General features: G+C 38.3%; 1 protein-coding gene across 1 annotated transcript; it reads right to left on the reverse strand.

Annotated features, from left to right (window-relative positions):
• Positions 1 to 2,714: 2,714 nt before the first annotated feature.
• ccn6 (cellular communication network factor 6) lies at positions 2,715 to 20,990 on the reverse strand. The gene is made up of 5 exons (XM_078400182.1): positions 20,943 to 20,990; positions 11,966 to 12,263; positions 9,042 to 9,296; positions 5,332 to 5,525; positions 2,715 to 2,987 (listed from the first exon to the last, which is right to left on the reverse strand). Exons 1-5 carry the CDS (start codon positions 20,988 to 20,990, stop codon positions 2,715 to 2,717), a joined length of 1,068 nt encoding a protein of 355 aa, XP_078256308.1.
• Between the last annotated feature and the right edge of the window lie 539 nt (positions 20,991 to 21,529).

Below are 21,529 nucleotides of genomic sequence, written 5' to 3' on the forward strand. Positions count from 1 at the left end.
GAGGTAACACTCAAGAAATAGGTGTTTTCATTCAAAAATCGTCAGAATTTTGCATGTGAACTATTGTTTCCAAAACCACCATGGCGGATTATCGTAGGAGACGAACTGGTGAGTCCATATCTATTGCAGACAGTGACTCTGAAGGCGAGGAACTTTCAAATGATTCCGATGGTGAACTGGATAAAAACGATATTGAAAGTGAAATTTCTGATGACAACGCCTCTGAAAGTGACCAAAAATCAGACTGAGGGCGTGATGTGATCAATGACGATGCATCCCCTACCCCTCCAAGGCGTGTAACACAGAATCATGGGCCTGCAGTGTTGACTGACACTCAGAATTGGATCAAATTAGTTCCTGCTGATAAGCACCATCCTACCTTCAATCCCATGACCTTATTTTGTGGTCACCCTGAGCCAGGATTAAGGGTTCCAATGGACCCTGGACATGATCAACCAGGTGATTTCCACCTGCCATATTTGTACTCGCGCTGATGAAACAAATAGATACGCCTTACAATTCTTTGACAATCCTGTTATTGATGATGAGCTACCACCCTCATCAAGATTTAGAAAGTGGCATGATACTTCTAAGGAAGAATTGAAAGTGTAAGTGGCCCTTGAAAATGTAGTAAAAATCACCTCCATGATTACTGGGATATTTTTTGGCTGACACAAACCCAAGGGTCCAGTCGAGTGATGAGTAGGGACCGATACATACTTCTGCGTTCCTTCCTGCATTTCAATGACAATGCCAATTGGTGAATGGTCCATGTGACCCACTGTACAAAATACGTCCAGTGATAAATCTTGTGAAAGATATGAATTTGAATTTCTATCACCTACACCAAGAAATATCAATAGACAAAATAATGAAAGGATCCAAAGGCTGCTTGTTCCAAGCAATATATCCGCAATAAGCCTAGTAAATGGAGTATAAAAATCTGGGCTTTATGTGATTCAGTGAATGGATATAACTATGATGGAATGTTTACACCGGTAAAGATGAGAACAATGATCGCAAGATGACCTTGGGGTCTAGTATGGTGAACTCTTGAGAATGCAATTGATTCCAATTGGCATAAGGTGTATATGGACAGATTTTTCTCCTCCCCTAGGCTATTTCTTAGCTTGAAACGTAAGATCAAACCGAAAAGGTTTGCCCCAAAAAGTTGGTAAAGCATACATAAAGCTGAAACAGGGGAAAGCTTAAATTCCTTATTTTCGTATCTCCCCCTCCTCTAAGTCTGAAGAAGGGTCTCGACCCGAAACGTCACCCATTCCTTCTCTCCAGAGATGCTACTTGTCCTGCTAAGTTACTCCAGCATTTTGTGTCTATCTTGAATTATAAGGCAGATACCAAATATAAATTTTCTTAATTTAAAAGATATTAACTAAAATTAATCCACTTTGTAAGTGAACCTTAATGTTTTATGGCAAATTTAGAGGGAAGGTGGGAACCAATGCCCTGGTGAGTTGAGACTCTGGGTGCCATGGCCACAAGAATTGAAACAGCATGGCAAGCATCTTTCAGTGATCCAGATGTTGAAGAATTGTATTTCTGTATAGTTCAATAATGGATTATTGAGATTTAATGTATTTTGTAAAATAATGCAATTTTGATCATCTAACAACCAATATCTGACTCTTGTCATGCAGTATATAAGCTCTTACAAAATAAAAAATATATTTATAATGCACTTTTAAAACTCTGTCTTGGTGTTTCCTAGCCCATTAAATGTTTTATTATAATAAATAGTGACTTAATTAATAGAAGGAAAATGACAACTGATTTACTTACTGAAAAATTCCACAGTTAGCATTGAAACAAATGGCCAAACAATTTGCTCTATATATTGATTTGGAGATAAATATTGACCAATATTTATGCTTATTAAATGATGTCTTACTGTGAATGCAAAAAATATGGGCAAGCCATTTGTGTAATGTTTAATTTAAAAGGCAACTGGCATCAGACTAGATTACGTACTCAATCTACAAGAGTATTTATTTTAAACCTTTACCCACTTAACTCGGACAAGATTCCTCTTCCTGAACCAACTAACAGCCATCTGTAAAGTCTGAAGAAGGGTCTCGATTTGAAACATCACCCATTCCTTCTATACAGAGATGCTGCCTGTTCCACTTACTCCAGCATTTTATGTCTATTTTCGGTTTAAACCAGCATTTACTATAACAGCTATCTATAACTGACCATCTAAAATCTTTTTCAATGAAGTGAGAAATGAAATTTGTGAAAAATAATCGATATTTAAATGCAAGATTAGCAAAATGTATGTTAGTCATTTTCTAGAATATTACACAACCTTGTCTACTTCAAACTGAAACTGTTTATCTAAAGCAGTGATTTTAATTATATTAAAGTTCTAGTTCTTTTCCAGTTATATGATAGAGGGGGATCTTTGCTGAACTGTAGAGTGCACAACAGAGATTTACTTTGAGAGACTTAGGCAAATAAACTAATGATGCAGACACACTTTACAAATAGTTTTATTTTACTGCCATAGTGGAGCAAATTATAGCTTTGTACAGAAAGTTTATGAAGATGCATCTCAAGCTGGTTTATGAATGTTGTTTAACTTTGTGTAATCTAGCTGTATTAAATTATAAGATCAAATTTACATCCTTTTGTAGAGAAAGCTTGTGTAAATGATTCTGCTGTCTTATGGTGCCCACATTGCAGGCAGCGATTGACTACAACAGTTTCAGATCTGAGAATATGTCCTCTGAATCAACACAGACTCTCTGACATTTACAAGATGTGATCGACAGCATCTTCCATATGATTATTCCTCCATCAGAGCAATTAAATTGTACTTTCACAGTCTTTTCTTGATGGGGAATGCAGCAACGAGAATCAGAGCATGTACCACAGAATGTTGGTCTGTAGCTTCTGCTTGTGCAACCAGAGAGAGAGAATTTTTCAGGCTTGGTGTGCTGGAATGATTGTAGGCACTTCTTGTCTTTCTGAAAGGAAAACACAAAAATGTAAAAACAATGAAAGTTATTGTTATTTTGTGTTATAAATCAAGTTTTTGGTGATAGTTTTACTATAAGCACTGGCAGTGTTGCAAGACATTCAAACATTTATAGTAGTCAGCTAAGTATGGTATCCAAAGCATCTGTCCCTTCTTGCCATGAAGTTATAATGTAATTGAATGAGCAACACTGGAATATGGGGCATTATTCTGACTCTTCACCCATTGCCCAATGTTCTGAATGAAGTTTAGAAACATGCATCATTTTCATTTATTTTTCATAATTTATGGTAATGATTGGGAATGAGTTGTGTTTATTTATTTTTTAATGTTTTCTTTTGTTTCAGGAAACCATATATATAGGAAGGGAAGGCATGCCTTCAAGTCAACTCATGGAATATCATAGGACCCAGTCAACCTTTACAATTCTAATATATAAAAGGCCTTTTAGCCAAGATGATCCCCTTTATGCTTTGTCAATAACAACGTATTCTCCCCAAACCTTTAAGGCAGTGGCAATGGTTTTATTGTAGAACCTATCAATGGATCATTAGGGATTAAAAAAAAGTGAGGTTTGAAGTACATTTGAACATGCTGCCATTAATGTACAACAGTGTATCAAATTTTATTTGAGCATCACTTCAGACGTTTACTATTCCATGACCAAACAAAATGAATGGGAATGTAGTAGAGGACAAGAAAAGTTCACATGCTCAGATTGTTCCAATATACTGCAAAGACAATGGCGTACATTTGAAGTGTAATCACCATTGTACATTGAGAAATGTAGTTGGCAATTTGTAAACAATGTCCTATGAAAAGAATTGAGATAAAGCTGATATAATCAGTAAATCTGATATTGCTGAGGATAATCCAAGGGTAGTGGAAAATTCTCAAAAAATGTTTTTGGACCACTTTAATTAAGGATATATTTTTTAAAAAGGCTGCCTGTATGGATAGAATACCAAATGAAATTCTAATTCCTTCACTTATTTAATGCTTGCTCCCTTTTTGAAAACATTCTGCCAAAATAAAAACTATGTCAGAATGGATTTTGTAGAACCATAAACCTATTGGGTTCTAATTTGTAACTAATTTCACTGGATTCAACAGAATGAATATCAGATAGCTGGCTACAAAGTGTTGATGCCACTATGGAGCACTTTTCATGTTCAAAACCAGAGATGAATTTCTATCCTTACACACTGACCCTGTCTCTTTGTACTGTATGACTAAAGGAGCGTTTATTTTTGAATTGATGTCTTTTTACTTAGACGCAGGAATATATGGGTGTTTCTGTAAACACAACACTCACTAGTGAAACTGAAGGTCTCCAAACTTCCAGGTTATTTTCCTGTTTTTTAATGTAATATTCCCATTGTTTCATATCCTGTATTTTACGTAGTATAGATCATGTTGTTTAGCCAAAATAATGAGATGAAGCAAAAAATAAATAAATCTGTTTTTACAAAGAAAAATATCAGATATGTCCATGTGTTTTCTTGCCTCTTTTTGTGACATTTTTCAAGCATGATTTCATCAAATCCTTCGGCTAATTTATACCAGAAAGATTACATTAATTTTGCAATTAAATAACTCTATATAAGCCAAATTCTGATTATGCTTATGATTTTTATAATTTATCACCTGATTAGATGGTTTTCTGATGCCCCGTTTTTGCAACACAACGTGAGTAGTTGTGTCCATTTGGTCACGTGTGAAATTTGTGAATTAAAAGGAGCATAACCGTTTTAAATATTTATTGTTTCTTTTTTTATTATTTATATTTTGTGTTTAAGCTTTCCATTGAAATACTTAATAATGAATAGAACTTAAAATCATGAAATAAAGATCTAGTTTGCTCACCTACTTTAGCGATGTCTCATTCTGTAGTCCCTCCGGTTTTTTGATGTCGTCAATGCTATAATGCTATAACGGTTATTGTTGTACATTTCACCTACTTTTGGTTCTGGGCAAATTTCAAGTAAATTAACATCGAATTCGATGAAAGGTTACCATATTCTTTCTCGTTTATGTATATTAACATTTTTTTTAAACATTTCATCTTGGGGTTTTTTTCAAATTTTGTAAGTTTTTAAATTTTGGTCAAATTTTGGTCGATTTTGATCACAAATTAGCTCAAAAGGATCATAGGTAGGCCCATTTTTAATCCTATGGTATTTCATTAAAATTTAATAACTTTCAAATTTGGCCACCCATGTCAGGTTGGTACTCATGGTAATTTATGGAAGCACCCATATATCCTGATGCAATCAAAATAACTTTTCATCTCTACCCTTGCAAATGTTACTCGTGAATGGTTTGTGATTTACCTTCATATTTTTCAATGTGCCTGTGTTGCAAGGTCGAATAAAGCACAGTCTACTTTCTCTCCCAAGTTCACACCTGCTGTTGTCATTTGTCACTCTGACTGAAATTCCCATGCCACAAAGTTTTGAACATGCACTCCAGGGAGTTGTTTGCAGCATACACTTCTTCCGCCACACGACCACTCTTGCCTTGTAAACTGGTAATAGAAATAAAAAGAGGACTCACCAGTGCAAGAATTTGTCTTCAAATTTATATTAAGTGATCATGGTGAACAACTGACAGAGAAGGTTGAAGGATAGAAAACAAAGGGGAATTAAATGGAAGGTTAGTCATGTGTCCTTGGAATCTGAATGTAAATTATTTATTCACTAATGCAGTGATTACCACCAGAATCATCTAACTACAGCAAAAAAAAGCATAGAAAACAGTTGGAAAGAATGCAGAAGGCTACAGGAAATGGCAAATCTATTGCGTCAGCATCCATTTCATTAAGAAAGTTTGAAAAGTAGAACAATGACAGTTTGAATTCATATAGAACACTTAAAGAAGTAAACTGTCCCAAGGAATGTTATCAAACAAAATATGATAATACACCATAGAAATTTTCATTTCAGCAATCAAATGCTTGGTCATTGAAACAGATTTCATGGTGTGCCTTAAATGCACAAAAGGAGATAAGGGTAAAAAAAGCTTCAAGAGAGGATTCTAGAGGTATTTATTCACAAAATGCTGGAGTAACTCAGCAGGTCAGGCAGCATCTCAGGAGAGAAGGAATGGGTGACGTTTCGGGCCCATGAAACTTTGGCAATCAACAGTGGAATAATTAATTTCAAGATGTTTAGAGAGACAGCAATGGAAAGTGCAGGTCGTACAAAAAAATATTGGATTATAAAAATAGTGGGGCTAAGGTCATGGAGATATTAAAACAAAGGTCATCATTTTTTAATGGAAATTAGGAAACTTATAATGTAGGGAGATGCACAAAATGTGAGGAATAATTAGCTCACCAATAATCATCAAAATTATATATTTATTGCTTTAGATAATTGATGCTCGTCACCCCATAATATTACAGATGTGTAACCATCTGTCTTGATTGGCTCTCAATGCCCCATTCTATTTCCATTGGCTCTCCTCAGTCCCCTCTTTCTTGGTTCAGGTTCTCCTTTCCTCATCTGTCTGTCTCTCTCCTGCCTTTTCCTGCTCCCCTCTCCTGCCTTTTCCTGCTCCTCTCTCCTGCCTTTTCCTGCTCCCCTCACCTGCCTTGCCCTGCTCCTCTCTCCTGCATTTTCCTGCTCCTCTCTCTCCCTCAGGACCCTCTGATCCTTTCACCAACTAATTTTTTTCTGGCTTTTTTTATCCCACAGCACTTGCCCATCCTCTACCCAAGGTCCCACCATCTCTCTTCCCCAGTTTTAATTTAGTTTAGTTTAGAGATAAAGCATGGAAACAGGCCCTTCGGCCCAACAAGTCGACGCCGACCTGCTATCACCCATACATTATATACTATCCTACACACCAGGGACAATTTACAGAAGCCAATTAACTTACAAACCTGCACATCTTTGAAATGTGGGAAGAAACTGGAGCACCTGCAGAAAACCCACATGGTAACAGGGAGAACATATAAACTCTGCACAAACAGCGCCCATAGTCAAGATTGAACACAGGTCTTTGGCATTGTAAGGCAGCAACTGTACCACTGCACCAATGTGATGGCTTAGTTGTCTATTTCTCCTTCCAATCCTGCCATGAATCTCATACCCCCAGCTCTCTTTTCCCCACATTCCCATTCCTTTTTCCCACACACACCACACTTTCACCTCTTCTCAACCTCCTTGCTTTTTCTTCTTCCAATTTGTAGACAAGCGAAAGGATTGCATTGCATTTTGGATGAAATGACTTCCATCTATACTTCAAAGCTAGCTGAGTAAGTCTATGCTCTGTTTTGTTTTGTTCCTTGTTGTATAATCAAAATCAAAAGGAAAATATTATTATGGCTTGCAATCCTATAATATTTAACAATTTTTATGACATTGAAAATAGAATTGAAAGCAGGAAAGAAATGAAATATGCTTGAAAATAAAGATTTCCTTATTTTATTTGGTAAGTTACATTATGTAAACAGAACTGAAGAGAGATTTTTTTAACCACACTTCTTTAAGTATCCTGGCTCCTAACTTTATCTTTAGAAAGAGCTTATTAAAATATATCATATATCATATCATATATCATATATATACAGCCGGAAACAGGCCTTTTCGGCCCTCCAAGTCCGTGCCGCCCAGTGATCCCCGTACATTTAACACTATCCTACACCCACTAGGGACAATTTTTACATTTACCCAGCCAATTAACCTACATACCTGTACGTCTTTGGAGTGTGGGAGGAAACCGAAGATCTCGGAGAAAACCCACGCAGGTCACGGGGAGAACGTACAAACTCCTTACAGTGCAGCACCCGTAGTCAGGATCGAACCTGAGTCTCCGGCGCTGCATTCGCTGTAAAGCAGCAACTCTACCGCTGAGCTACCGTGCCGCCCTTAACTTAATAGTTAAAGATTTACTCAGCTGACCACATATTAAGTGTAGGACCACAACTTTAAAACATTTTATGAAAGAAACCATTAAAGATTATGATAAAATAATATAGAAATAGAATGTTGGGAGATTGCACCGCTTCTGAGAACCAATCAATTGGGATACCTCCTTGTAAAAACCATATTGTGCACATTAAAAATATATGCTCATCAGTCTGAAGAAGGGTCTCGACCCAAAATGTCACCTAGTCCCTCTCTCCTAGATGCTGCCTGACCTGCTAAATTAATCCAGCATTTTGCGATACCTTTGAAATTGTTAGCAATATGTTTCAATCGTTGCAAAAATCAAATCTCTTCCCTGCACAGGGCTAGTTTTCCTGGTTATTTCATCCAAGTAATATTTAAACAAAGTTATTCAAAAAATAAACATTGGTGTTTCAATCCCAGATTTCCAAAAATGTCCTTGTTTTACATAAATAAATGTAAGTTTAAAAAAATCAACCTCTGGTATGACTTTAAAAGTCCTTTTTTTAAAATCATAAATTACTTTTCCCTTAAAGTCGGGGAAAAGCAAAAAAATTCACATTCCTTAAACCTTAGAATCAGCTATCCAAAAAAAAGGCTTTGCAAAACAATTACACAGCACTATAACATGGTCACTACTTGATGCCAATTTTAATGGATTTGTTTTTTAATTATAAATTTGCTTTCTTAAATGCTTTTATTTTCCAGCTTCAATATTCCCAGATTGTGGATTCATTCAATATCAATGTTGCTCTGTTACTTTTTCTTTGAGAGCCCAGTAACCATAAGCGACATTGCATTCCTTCTCTCCTGAGATGCTGCCTGACCTGCTGAGTTACTCCAGCATTTTGTGATCCTGAGATGCTGCCTGACCTGCCGAGTTACTCCAGCATTTTGTGAAATAAATACCTTCGATTTGTACCAGCATCTGCAGTTATTTTCTTACACTACATGTAAGCCAGGCTATTTTACTTTGAATAAGATTACTGTAACTTTTCAGCCAGCTAAGAACCCATCAAATTAATCACACACCCATCACACAGTTGAAGAATTTAATTGCTTTAGACCAATTGAATGGCCAATCCCAAAGATATAATTTTTATTTCAATTCCATCACAACAGTTAGTACATTTATTTAAACAACCTACCAGACATTACTCTGTGGGCAAATGCTTGCACAGTCTTCCCTCCATTCTTATCACAAAAGGACTTTTCACAGCAATATTCAGAACTCTTTATGACCTTAACATTTTTACACTGGCCAGCTGATAATTTCTTTGTACAGGTAGGTGTGCATCCCAAAACACCATTCACACATGTGCATTTATAGTGACAATGAGGCTGGAACGTTTGACCGTGTCTGTATAATATTCCATTTAACTCACACCCAACTCCAATAGTATCTAAAGAAAGCAGAAAGCAGTTTGAGAAATCAGTAGGCTAATCTTCATACAAGCTCGAGTAATTGCTAACCCATATTTTTACAATTTCACTGCTGTCATTGCCAATTAGCTGTGCAATGTACCAACTGCATTACTTCACATTTATGGAGTAATAAAAATTATGGTGAATTGGCAGTTAGCTCACATACATGAGCTAGCGAGGAGGGGGCATTTTCTCAATGTTCAGAAAAATTCTGCCCACTTATTTTGTTTCAACTGAGAATTCTAAACTTTCCTATTCTAATAATTCTATTCCAAGTTTTACATGCAGAGGCTGTTAGTTATCTAAAACAAGATGCCAGAGGAGATGGCTAAGCCAGATACATTTCCAATTAAAAGGCATTTAGATAGGACGCAGGCTTAATGGAGGCAAATGGGATTAGCATTAATAGGCAATACAGTTGACATGGATAATGAAAGCTGAAAGGATTGGACATTTCTAAGATACTATGAAGTCAAAGATGATGATATTGTTATTGGCTCGAATTAAAGAACGCGAAGATGGAGATGCCATCAGCACTTTCTTTTGCATGCTTTCTGATGTTCAAAATCACCCAGTGTATTGATTTACAGTGCAGACTAAAAACACATTTGGATCATTGTTCTTGTTAACTAATTGCACCTCTACAATGCTGCACAATACTTAGATGTTGTAGAAGTTTAGATAAAAGATCATCAAACAAATCATTTGGAATATCACCGCACAAACTTCCTCAGGGGAGTGATTCCATGTAAAACATGTTTTCTACAGTTCCTGCAATGAATAACTAAATGCTTATCAGAAATGCTTTTTATTTGAAACTGGATGTACAGTGCATTCAGAAAGTATTCAGACCCCTTCACTTTTTCCACATTTTGCTCCGTTACAGCCTTATTTTAAAATGGATTAAATTCATTTTCTTTATCATCAATCTACACACAATACCCCATAATAAAAAAGTGAAAACAGGTGTTTAGAAATTTTTGCAAAGTAATTAAAAAGAAATAACTGAAATATCACATTTACATAAGTATTCAGACCCTTTGCTATGACACTCAAAATTGAGTTTATGTTCATCCTTTTTCCATTGATTATCCTTGAGATGTTTCTACAACTTGACTGGAGTCCACCAGTGGTAAATTAAATTGATTGGACATGATTTGGACCTGTCTATATAAGGTCCCACAGTTGACAGTGCATGTCAGAGCAAAAACCAAGCCATGAAGATGAAGGAATTGTCCGTAGACCTCAAAGACAGGATTGTGTTGAGACACAGATCTGGGGAAGGGTATAAAATAATTTCTGCAGCATTGCAGGTCCCGAAGAGCACAGTGGCCTCCGTCACTCTTAAATGGAAGAACTTTTGAACCACCAGGACTCTTCATAGAGCTGGCCGCCCGGCCAAACTGAGCAATCGGGGGAGAAGGGCCTTGGTCAGGGAGGAGACCAAGAAGCCGATAGTTACTCTGACAGAGCTCCAGAGTTCCTCTGTGAAGATGGGAGAATTTTCCAGAAGAACAACTATATCTGCAGCACTCCAACAATCAGGTCTTTATGGTAGAGTGGCCAGACGGAAGCCACTCCACAGTAAAAGGCACATGACAGCCCACTCAGAGTTTGCCAAAAGGCAACTAAAGGACTCTCAGACCATGAGAAACAAGATTCTCTAGTCTGATGAAACCAAGATTGAAATCTTTAGCCTGAATGCCAAGCGGCACCACTCATCACCTGACCAATAACATACATACAGTGAAGCATGGTGGTGGCAGCATCATGCTGTGGGGATGTTTTTCAGCAGCAGGAACTGGGAGACTAGTCAGGATTGAGGGAAAGATGAAGAGTAAAGTACAGAGAGATCCTTGATGAAAACCTGCTCCAGAGCATTCTGGACCTCAGACTGGGGCGGAGGTTCACCTTCCAACCGGAAAATGACCCTAAGCACACAGCCAAGACAATGCAGGAGTGGCTTTGTGACAAGACTGTGAATGTCCCTGAGTGGCCCAGCCAGAGCCCGGACTTGAACCCGGTCGAACATCTCTGGAGGGACCTGAAAATAGCTGTGCATCGACGCTCCCCATCTAACCTGACAGAGCTTGAGAGGATCTGCAGAGAAGAATGGGAGAAATTACCCAAATACAGGTATGCCAAGCTTGTAGCGTCATATCTAAGAAGGCTTGAGGCTGTAATCACTGCCAAAGGTGCCTTAACAAAGTACTGAGTAAAGGGTCTGAATACTTATGTAAATGTGATATTTCAGTTATTTATTTTTAACTACTTTGCAAAAATTTCTAAACACTTGTTTTCCCTTTTTTATCATGGGATATTGTGTGTAGATTGATGATTAAAAAATGAATTTAATCCATTTTAAAATAAGGCTGTAACATAGCAAAATATGGAAAAGGTGAAGAGGTCTGAATACTTTCTGAATGCACTGTATATAAATTTTAAAATTTCACACCTTTGAAATAAAGGTAATACAGGTAAAATACAAATATACATCAATCTTCACCCCTAAGACTTTTACTCGATCTAATAAAAGTAACAAACATAATATTAGCATCACCATTGAATTCTAATATAATAATTAAAGAATATTCAGCGATTATTTACATTAGACTTGAAGAGAAAATATTGTTACAATTTAACTTACATGAACATACTCCAAATTCGTACTTAGGTCTATCGCCAGAATAGTCACAGTACAAATCCTTGTGAGGGTCACAGGTGTCAGCTTCAGTGCAGAGCTCCCCAAATTGCTTTGCACAGGCTTTGCAACATCCACAGCCATCAGTTACCAAACTTACTCCAGGTGCACATAGAGGTTTGCGTGGACATTTACACGGCCATTTGCAAAATTGTCTGCGTTCGGGAGCTTCAAATTCTGCTGCTTTCTTTCCACTTTCCACAACTGCCCGTTGTGCTTGACTCTGTTGAATCCTGCATAAGAACTTATACACAGTTTAAATTCTTGAAGGATACAATCTGGTCGCAAAGAGCTATTGTCACGATGTTTTAAAGTCAGGTGGTACTCTCTTATTTTAATGCCCTGGAGTGGAATTTCCACTTGTTTAAATATCAGTGATAGCAATGCAATTGAGGCAGGATTGGCTATGTCACTTCATAATTTCAGGAAAGTTTAAATGTGAGCTACAGCAGTATCATTTACAGTTGTGGTTTGTCCAGTTTCTCTCTGCTAGTTTCAGGTGCATTTTATCCAAGACAACACATCAGATTGATTAAATGGGAGATTTGAACTATGAAGAGAAATCAAGCAGACTTGGCCTAAATTTCTTCAGTTTAAAGAGTGAGAGGTGTTCACATTAAAGCATAAAATGGTGGTTGACATTATTAGTAAGGGTGTCAGGGGTTATGAGGAGAAGGCAGGAGAATGGGATTGAGAGGGAAAGATAGCCATGAGCCATGATGGAATGGTAGAGTAGACTTGATGGGCCGAATGATCTACTTCTGCTTCTATGACTTATGAACATGTTGCACGCTTGAGTATCTAGAGGAGACAATGTCTCAAATTTAACTATCAGCCATAAAGGACAGAGATTGGAACATAAAACAGGATGTCAATGATATAAATTTAAACTACTCTGCTCACGGCCCATATCCCATCATGGTTTGCCTATTCATGTGTCTTTCCAAATGCATCTTAAATATTGCAATTGTATCTTCCATTTCCTCTGCTGGCATCGTACTCTAAGCATCTACCACTCTCTCACTAAAAAAAAAACTTTACCCACACATCTCCCTTAGCTTTCCCTCTCTCACGTTAAACCTATGCCTTCTATATGGCATTTCCACCCTCGGGGTAAAAAACTCTGCTATCTATCTAATTTCTATCTAATTCTATCTAATTATCTATCTAATTCCATCAGGTTGCTCCTCAGACAACAAAGCTCCAGAGAAAACAGGTTTGTTCCAGAATCAAAGTTGCCACAATTCCACGCCATCCGTAGTAGACACCAGACACTATATTTTGTATATGAAGGGATCACTGACTCTCATTGAACGAGCAGGTTTAATGGCTTCTTTTATTTCACAAGTTAATTCATTCATTTTAATGAATTAATAATGATTTAATTTTTACCTCAGTTGTTTGCAAATAGCAAAAGGTGATTCATATGAACCATGGACAGGGTGCCAAGTTGGACTGCCTGAGGCCTACCTACTGTTCAAAATATTTAATCAACAACATGACGTAATGGATAAATGTACAGTGTAGCACACAGTGACACTGTTCAATTTTATAATATCATGCTCAAAAATGGAGTCACACACAATTTTAAAACCTCATGAGGTAAATGCAAAGTATGAGTTTTGTATCTTTCCTTAAGTATCCTCACAGGTACAATGTCCCTGGTCATTTTCAATGTTATTTTAAGGTACTGCTCCATTCTTTGGAACAGCAGGGTCAAAATAACCTTCTCTACCAATCTTCTAAATCATGTGTCAAACCACGTTCAAAGGGAGTGCATAATCAGGATGCCAGCAAATTGAAAAGTAGCATAGGAACCAGGACTCCAGTGAGATGGAATATAATCCCAAACCAGGGCCCCGAGAGTTTAAAGATCCCAGGAATGAGTGGGTTAACATATGATGAGCCTTTGGGCCTGTGCTCGCTGGTGTTTAGGAGGGGGGTTCTCATCTTACTGAATACTGAATAGTGAAAGGTCTGGATAGAGTGGATGTGGAGAGGATGTTTCCACTAATTAACTTATGAAAGAAAGTGCTGTGACATCACCCAATGAGCTCAATGCTGACCCATCGGGTTTTCTGAAGAGTTGGATTGCAAATTATCAGAGTTTTACTGTACTTAATTCTGCAATCTGCCACATTGAATGTGCTGGAAATCCATGCAACCATGTTCTCACATAAGATTATGTTTACATAAGATTTCAGCGTTCCAATATTTTCATCTGACATGTTTTCAATATCTTCATTTTTTTTGTTCAGGAGTAATTACATTTTTCTCCAACTCTCCAAATAAAATTATTTTCTAAAGGTTTTTGGAAAACAGCTGGATATTCTGATCATGATGAATAGCCAGGTTTCAGCAAAAATGTATCATATGCCACTGGTTTACTGACTTCCACACTTTACTTATTGAGAACATCCAGTGTGCTTTCGTCATCAATAACCCACACCACTTTGCCCTGGCACTCAACTTCCTGCTACCATCGGGAAGAACATACAACAGCCTGAGAACCAATATCTTCAGGTTCAAGAACAGCTTTTCCCCATCAACTATCAGGCTATTGAACCACTCTGCACAGCCTGAACCACAATCCTGTCTCAGTATCGATCTAATGTGGACTTTATACTAACAAAGGCTGCTTGACCACAGTCTGATTTACCTAGAATAGCTGATAATTTATTGTATATTTATTTGTTGTGTTGTAGCTTTTATTGTGTCTTGTCAAACTGCAGTGAGTAAGAATTTCATTGTTATGGTCCCAGTGCATATGACAATTAAACACTCTTAATTCTTGACTTGAGTTGCTTGACTTGACCTTACCAAAGAGGCACCAGAAACATGGGTCGAGACATCAAATATCACAATCACAATATGGTTCATGCAGACAGAGTTAAAGGGTTGTACAACACAAAGGGGCACAGCTCCATGCCAAGCATTTTGCTCATCTACACTGAACCCATTTGTCCACACCAAGTTCTGTATCTTTCTATGTCTTGCCTATTTATTCATTGGTCTAAATACTTCATAAATGTACTGATTGTATCTGATTCCATCATCTCCTCTGGCAATGCATTCCAAATGTCAACCACTCTCTGTGCGCTATTTAAATGTGTGACCATTTAAACTAATGCTGTTAGAAAAACTATTTTGGTGATGGATTGATTTGGAAAACATTTAATTTTTACATTTACTTACTTGTTAATAGTTTATAGTTAATTGTTAATAGGGAACCTATTCCAAGAAGGAAAATCGGATAATCGTATAATGTGGTCAGACATGCGGCTTTAACTGCAGAAACAACATCGCAGTTTTATTTGAATTTGACAATGTTTTAGTCATCAGTAAAGTATTAAGAAAAGGCTGGGACTATCCCATCATTTAAGAAACAGTTAGACAGGTACATGGATAGGACAGCTTTGGAGGGAAGTGGACCCAGCGCAGGCAAGTGGGACTAGTGTAGCTGGGACATTGTTGGCCGGTGTGGGAGAGTTGGGCTGAAGGGCCTGTTTCCACACTGTCTCACTCTATGACTCTATGACTCTATTTGGGTTTCCAATTTTCCAGCTCTGTTCCATCAAGGCATTGTGGGCTGAAGGGCCTGTTCCTGTGCTGCCATCTTCTATGTTCTAAATAATAAGAATGGTTAGGGAATCATGGACAATTGTGTGCAGAAGTGTAAGACTGAAGCCATCACTTCCACATTTCAACCATGACCAATTGTTCACCTTTGTTATCTGACACAAGCAAAATAATAATTATATTTATAGTTTTGGTGTATTTAAAAGTGAGATGCTGACTTAGAAATTTAAATCTGTCTCAATAGAATAAGTGTTTCCGAACGGTTTGAAATTAGATAAATCTTGATCCAGGAATAATCCTGATCAAATTATGAAAATACATAACTATTATGCAACAGAAAAGACTCAAATAAAAACACAAAAAGCTGGAGAAACTTATCAGTTTCGGGTCGATATCCTTCTTCAGACTGAGAGTCAGCGGAAAGCGAAACAAGAGATATAGACGGTCATGTAGAGAGATATAGAACAAATGAATGAAAGATATGCAAGTAAGTAACTATAATAAAGGAAACTGGACATTGTTAGCTGTGGCCTAGGTGAAAATGAGTGCAGGCAAATCATACCATTGGGTTGTAAGCTGCCCAAGCGAAATACGATATGCTGTTCCTCCAATTTGCGTTTAGCCTCACTCTGACAATAATAATGCATTACATTTATATAGCGCTTTTCAAACACTCAAAGACGCTTTACAGGGATTACTAGAACATAGAGAAGAAAATAAATAGATAAATAAGTAAACGAACAGAAAAAGGAGACAGAAGGTGAGGTGACGGTCAGTGGTTGAAGGCAGTGCTGAACAGGTGAGACTTCAGTGATGTTTTGAATGTGGTGAGTGAGGAGGAGTCTCTGACGGTTTGGGGTAGTGAGTTCCAGAGGGTGGGAGCAGCGATGGAGAAAGCCCTGTCCCCCCAGGATCTGAGTTTGGTCCGGATGGGGGGGGACAGAAGGTTGGCAGCAGCAGAGCGGAGCGTGCAGGTGGGAGTGTGCCTGTGGAGGAGGTCAGTCAGGTAGGATGGGGCCAGGTTATGGAGGGATTTGTAGGTCATGAGGAGGATTTTGTACTGGATTCTCTGGGGGATGGGGAGCCAGTGGAGCTTGTAAAGGACGGGGGTGATATGGTCACGGATCGGGGAGTGGGTGAGTAGACGGGCAGCGGAGTTTTGAATGTATTGAAGTTTACTGATGATTTTTGAGAGGACAATGGATGACAGAAACATCAGTGTGGGAATGGGAAGAGAAATTAAAGTGTTTGTCAACCTGGGAGAACAGGTTGGTCCTGGCGGACTGAGCGAAGGTGTGCAGCGAAGAAAATCGCAGAGCCTGCACTTGGATTCACCGATGAGGTTGGAGGAGGTGTAAGTGAACCTCTGCCTAACCTGAAAGGCCTGTCAGGGTCCTGGACAGGTATAGGGACAGGTGTTGAACTTCCTGCGGTTGCAGGGGAAGGTATCTGGGGAAGGGATGGTTTGGGTGGGAAGAGATGAGTTAACCAGAGGGTTGCAGACGGAACAGTTTCTGTGGAACGCGGAAAGGGGGGTGGGGGGTGGGGGGTGGGGAGATGTGAGGATGTGACTCGTGGTGGGATCCTGTTGGATGTGGCAAAAATGTTGGAGGATTATTTGTTGTATGCGAAGGCTAAGGGAATGAAAAGTAAGGACTAGGGGGATTCTGTCCCTTTTGCGCCTAGGGGGAGCAAGAGCAGAGCTGCGGGGTACCAAGGAGAAACGTGTGAGGGCCTCATTATTGATGGAAGAGGGGAACCCCCATTCCCTAAAGAATGAGGACATCTCAGATGTCGACTCCATCACTGTACAAATAGTGCAAGAGTCAAATAAATGATCAATAACCTGCCTTGTCATGTTAAGATTAATTACATTTCAATCATTTAGTGCTATTTATCAAACATATATTTTTCTTAATTCTTGGTTTGTCTTTTTGCCAAGATTTTGAGAGAAAACATGATCATCTGAATATTTGCCGTGTTTCTTTCTAACGTGTTTTAAGATTGATTTATTCTATTCCCTAGCCCATCAAAAGTGAGTCATTATTTATCTATTCATTATTCCTTTTTAGAAATTAAATATAATAAAACCATTGAAGTACTTTCCCTTGGTCAGCACTTCGATAAATATGAATGTTTTTTCAAGAGAGCACAAGGGAATTCATTCCACAAATATCTGCAAGTAATTTTACAAATATCCACAAGTAATACGAGATGGATTCTATATAGTATATGCCTTTATTATGGCAGACACAAAATGCTGGAATAATCAGCGGGACAGGCAGCATCTCTGAAGGGATTTATTATGGCAGGCAAGTAGTCATGCTGCCTTCCTCAAACCAACCAGTATGTTTGGCAATAATCTTGTTTTCAATATGTGCAAACATAAACAAAGGTGAAAATATGGAATTTTAAAAAGCGTGCACAGCGACCACATAAGTGCTGGGTTGCTGTAACCATCCGTGTGTTTCATCAATGTCTCTGAGGGAATCTTTCCCTCTTTACTCTGAGTGGTTTGTTTGCGACTTGAGCCTCAGAGCAACACCTTGTATCGAAAACGCTGGATACAATCAGTAGGTCAGGCACCATAAGTTCATTAGTTCTAGGAGCAGAATTTGGCCATTCAGCCCATCAAGTCTACTCTGCCATTCAATCATGGTTGATCTATCTTTCCCTCTCAACCCCATTCTCCTGCCTTTTCCCCATAATACCTGACAAGAATCTGTCAGTCTCAGTGATATGTAAATAGATATCAGATTAATATGTAAATACATGTTGTCAGTGTTATTGAATGCTGTGATTTTCTTTCAAATGCACAAGGGACAGTTTTCCGAAATAACAATGGAAGATGCAGTCAAAACCTTAGCAAGCCAAGCGGCATCTATGGAAAGAAACACTGTTAATGTTTCAGGTCTGAGACCATTCGTCAGACTGACAGAGAAGCTGAAAAGCAAAAAGACCATAGATGCTGGAAATCTGAAATAAAAAATAAATGCTGAAAAAAAATAGCAGGTCAAGCGGCAGCTGTGAAAAAAAGAACCAATCAGTGTTTTAGTTTGAAAACCCTTCATCAGAATAATAATGATGAAGAATCTTCAACCCAAAGCATTAACTGTTTCACTTTTTGCAGATTCTGTATAATATGTTGATTTTCCATCATTTTATAATTATTAAACAGATGACCATAAGGAATATAGAGGGACATTTAAGGAGGAAATTAGGGGGGATAAAACTGGACGATTTATTCCTGGTAGATAAGATACCAGAAACAGATCAACTTGGAAAGTGGGCAAGGGATTGGCAGATGGAATTTAGCAATAAACGTGACACCAAGGCCATGTCTTATCTACTTGCGCATAATCCATATCCCTCCATTCCTCGCATATCTATATGCCTATCCACAAAGCCTCTTAAATACGTTCATAAATTATAGGAACAGTCTTAGGCCATTTGGCCCCTTCAAGTCTACTCTGCCATTCAATCATGGACTTGGCCTCCACAACCTTCTGCGGCAATGAATTCCACTGATTCACCACCCTCTGACTAAAGAAATTCCTCCTCATCCCCTTCCTGTGCTGCACTGTAAGGAGTTTGTACGTTCTCCCCGTGACCTGCGTGGGTTTTCTCCGAGATCTTCGGTTTCCTCCCACACTCCAAAGACGTACAGGTATGTAGGTTAATTGGCTGGGTAAATGTAAAAATTGTCCCTAGTGGGTGTAGGATAGTATTAATGTGCGGGGATCACTGGGCGGCACGGACTTGGTGGGCCGAAAAGGCCTGTTTCCGGCTGTATATATATGATATGATATGATATGATAAAAGTACCTCCATTTAATCTGAGGCTATGGTCTCTGGTCCTACACTCTCCCACTAGTGGAAACACCCTCTTCACATCCACTCTATCCAGGCCTTTCACTATTCGTCCTAAATGCCATTTACTTTGAATAATAACATATTTAAAAATAAATTCAATAGCCAAGCCAGCACTTAAGCATTTATCTCTGTTCAACTTCTATCCTGCCTATTGCATGGGGTATGAGGTGAACCGTGGCACCACCCATGGAAAGAAAAACAGAATCAATGCTTCAGCTCCGAGTTTCGTTATCAGAACTGCCTCAATTCAAGCCATTCCGTTCAAAAACAGCTAGGGATGTGCAATAAATATGGCTCTCGCCAGCATCTCACAATAAATAAAACATTTGTGTCTCCATGCTAATATTACATCTCCAGATTTGTCTCTTTGAATACTTGTTCTGTTGCATTTGAAATCCAATGGAAGTCACTTAATTTAAGGCTTTATGTTTATTTTTCAGACGGTGGTGATTTTAACTAAGAGCTGAAATTTGCCAAACCAACAGTTGCAAAAATAACCACTGTCACGGACAAAAATAACATGTTTGAAAGCAGTCTTTGAAAAAAAAAACATTGGTACAATAGCCAGCAGAGTTTATAAATCCAGTCAAAAGGCTGCAGACAGAATATAATTTTAGAAAGTTTATATTTTTGTATACTATGCCATTTGGGCAGAAAGTTGCCCAAGAAAGTTTTCAATAATACCATGCTACAATGTGTCAGAATACGTTTTAAAAGCGATTAATAATGTAGTCTCCTAATGTAGTAAGGAGATAATCTTCTCTGTCGTGGTATGGCGAGATTTGATTTAAACGTTGGTAACTGGGCGATGTTGGGACCGATATATGGGCAGATTTGTTTTTAAATGGCCAATTGCCAAAACATAAATTCCTGGAAAAGGACCATATTCGTTCACCAGCTTTAACATGTACCCCTGTATATCCAGCCCATATGCTGCGGCAAGGTGAAAAAGTTTTCATACTTAAAATACAGACACTGGAGAAACTTATTTTTACTGGGGGCTCGACTGCGAGTTTTGTTTTAATATACATCTGACATTTAGTTGCAATAAATCTAAGCAATTTCGTGCCGTTAAAGATTGTGAATATTCTCGGTTGTGCCTGAATGTAATTTAATGCAATCCGAATTAGATTTATGCGTTAATGGAGCCATGAAGCAAATGATAGACTTAAATTGGTTAATTGAGCGCGTTTAGACTGCCAACTGTACATTGGATGATTTCCAATATATTTGAACAAATGTGCGTTTCAAAACGCGTTCCCACTAACGGCCCAGCATCGCCGTTTCAATCTACAAACTTCTACAATCTACAATGCTTATTTTAGCTGATGTGGTGGTGGAGCAGATTAAATAAAACTATTGCTACATCACTTAAATAAAACGCAGTTAACAATTCCTTTACTCAGAATAAGACAACTGAGAACGGGGCCAAATGAAGGCTGAATAAAAATGTTTTAATTCTCAAACTTACCTGATAAGTACCAGTGAAAAGCAGGGTGGAAAGAAAAAGAGTCCGCATGGTGGGGATTTGCAACGTAAGTTGGCAGGAGCTGAGGACAAGCTGTGCATAAGGCGTGCCTGTGTCTCAACCCCACACGCATCTCTGCAAACCTTCATACTTCTTTTCATTCCCAGCACTTCTCCCTGACCTTCCTGCACCATTTCCCATTCATAACAACTGCCCTGCCAAGAAGCACGCTTTGGTTGCATACTTTCTCTTATGTGTAACTTTGTGGATACAGTGTGCGTTTAATTCAACAAAGAATGTTATGCGTTATATTAATATTTTGATCAGAATTAATTATTTGCATGTACTTTGCACCTTCAATGCTTCACTGGGGAAAGAAATAACAAATGAATGGCGACAGGCCAAAGCAAGAGATATTGAGGAGCACAACTATAAAGGAGCTATAAAGACCGAAGAGAGGACTGGTGCAAGTGTGAAGCAGAGACAGTGGCACGATTATTTCGAGGGGGAATTCCGAAGCCTAAACCCAGTGTAGTTAAAAACATGGCTTCCAATGATGTGCCAAAGGAATTAAGTAGAGTACTTAATTG

The sequence above is a fragment of the Rhinoraja longicauda genome, chromosome 5 (assembly GCF_053455715.1).
Source record: "Rhinoraja longicauda isolate Sanriku21f chromosome 5, sRhiLon1.1, whole genome shotgun sequence".
In the NCBI taxonomy this organism is placed as follows: domain Eukaryota; kingdom Metazoa; phylum Chordata; class Chondrichthyes; order Rajiformes; family Arhynchobatidae; genus Rhinoraja; species Rhinoraja longicauda.

Excerpts from the sequence above, each read along its gene's own strand:
- ccn6 (XM_078400182.1), bottom strand. The coding sequence starts at position 20,990 with ATGCGGACTCTTTTTCTTTCCACCCTGCTTTTCACTGGTACTTATCAG. Across the intron at positions 12,264-20,942 it reads TTTTCACTGGTACTTATCAG|TTCTTATGCAGGATTCAACA; the intron begins GTAAGTTTGAGA and ends ACTGTGTATAAG. Across the intron at positions 2,988-5,331 it reads GCACATTGAAAAATATGAAG|AAAGACAAGAAGTGCCTACA; the intron begins GTAAATCACAAA and ends TTTTCCTTTCAG.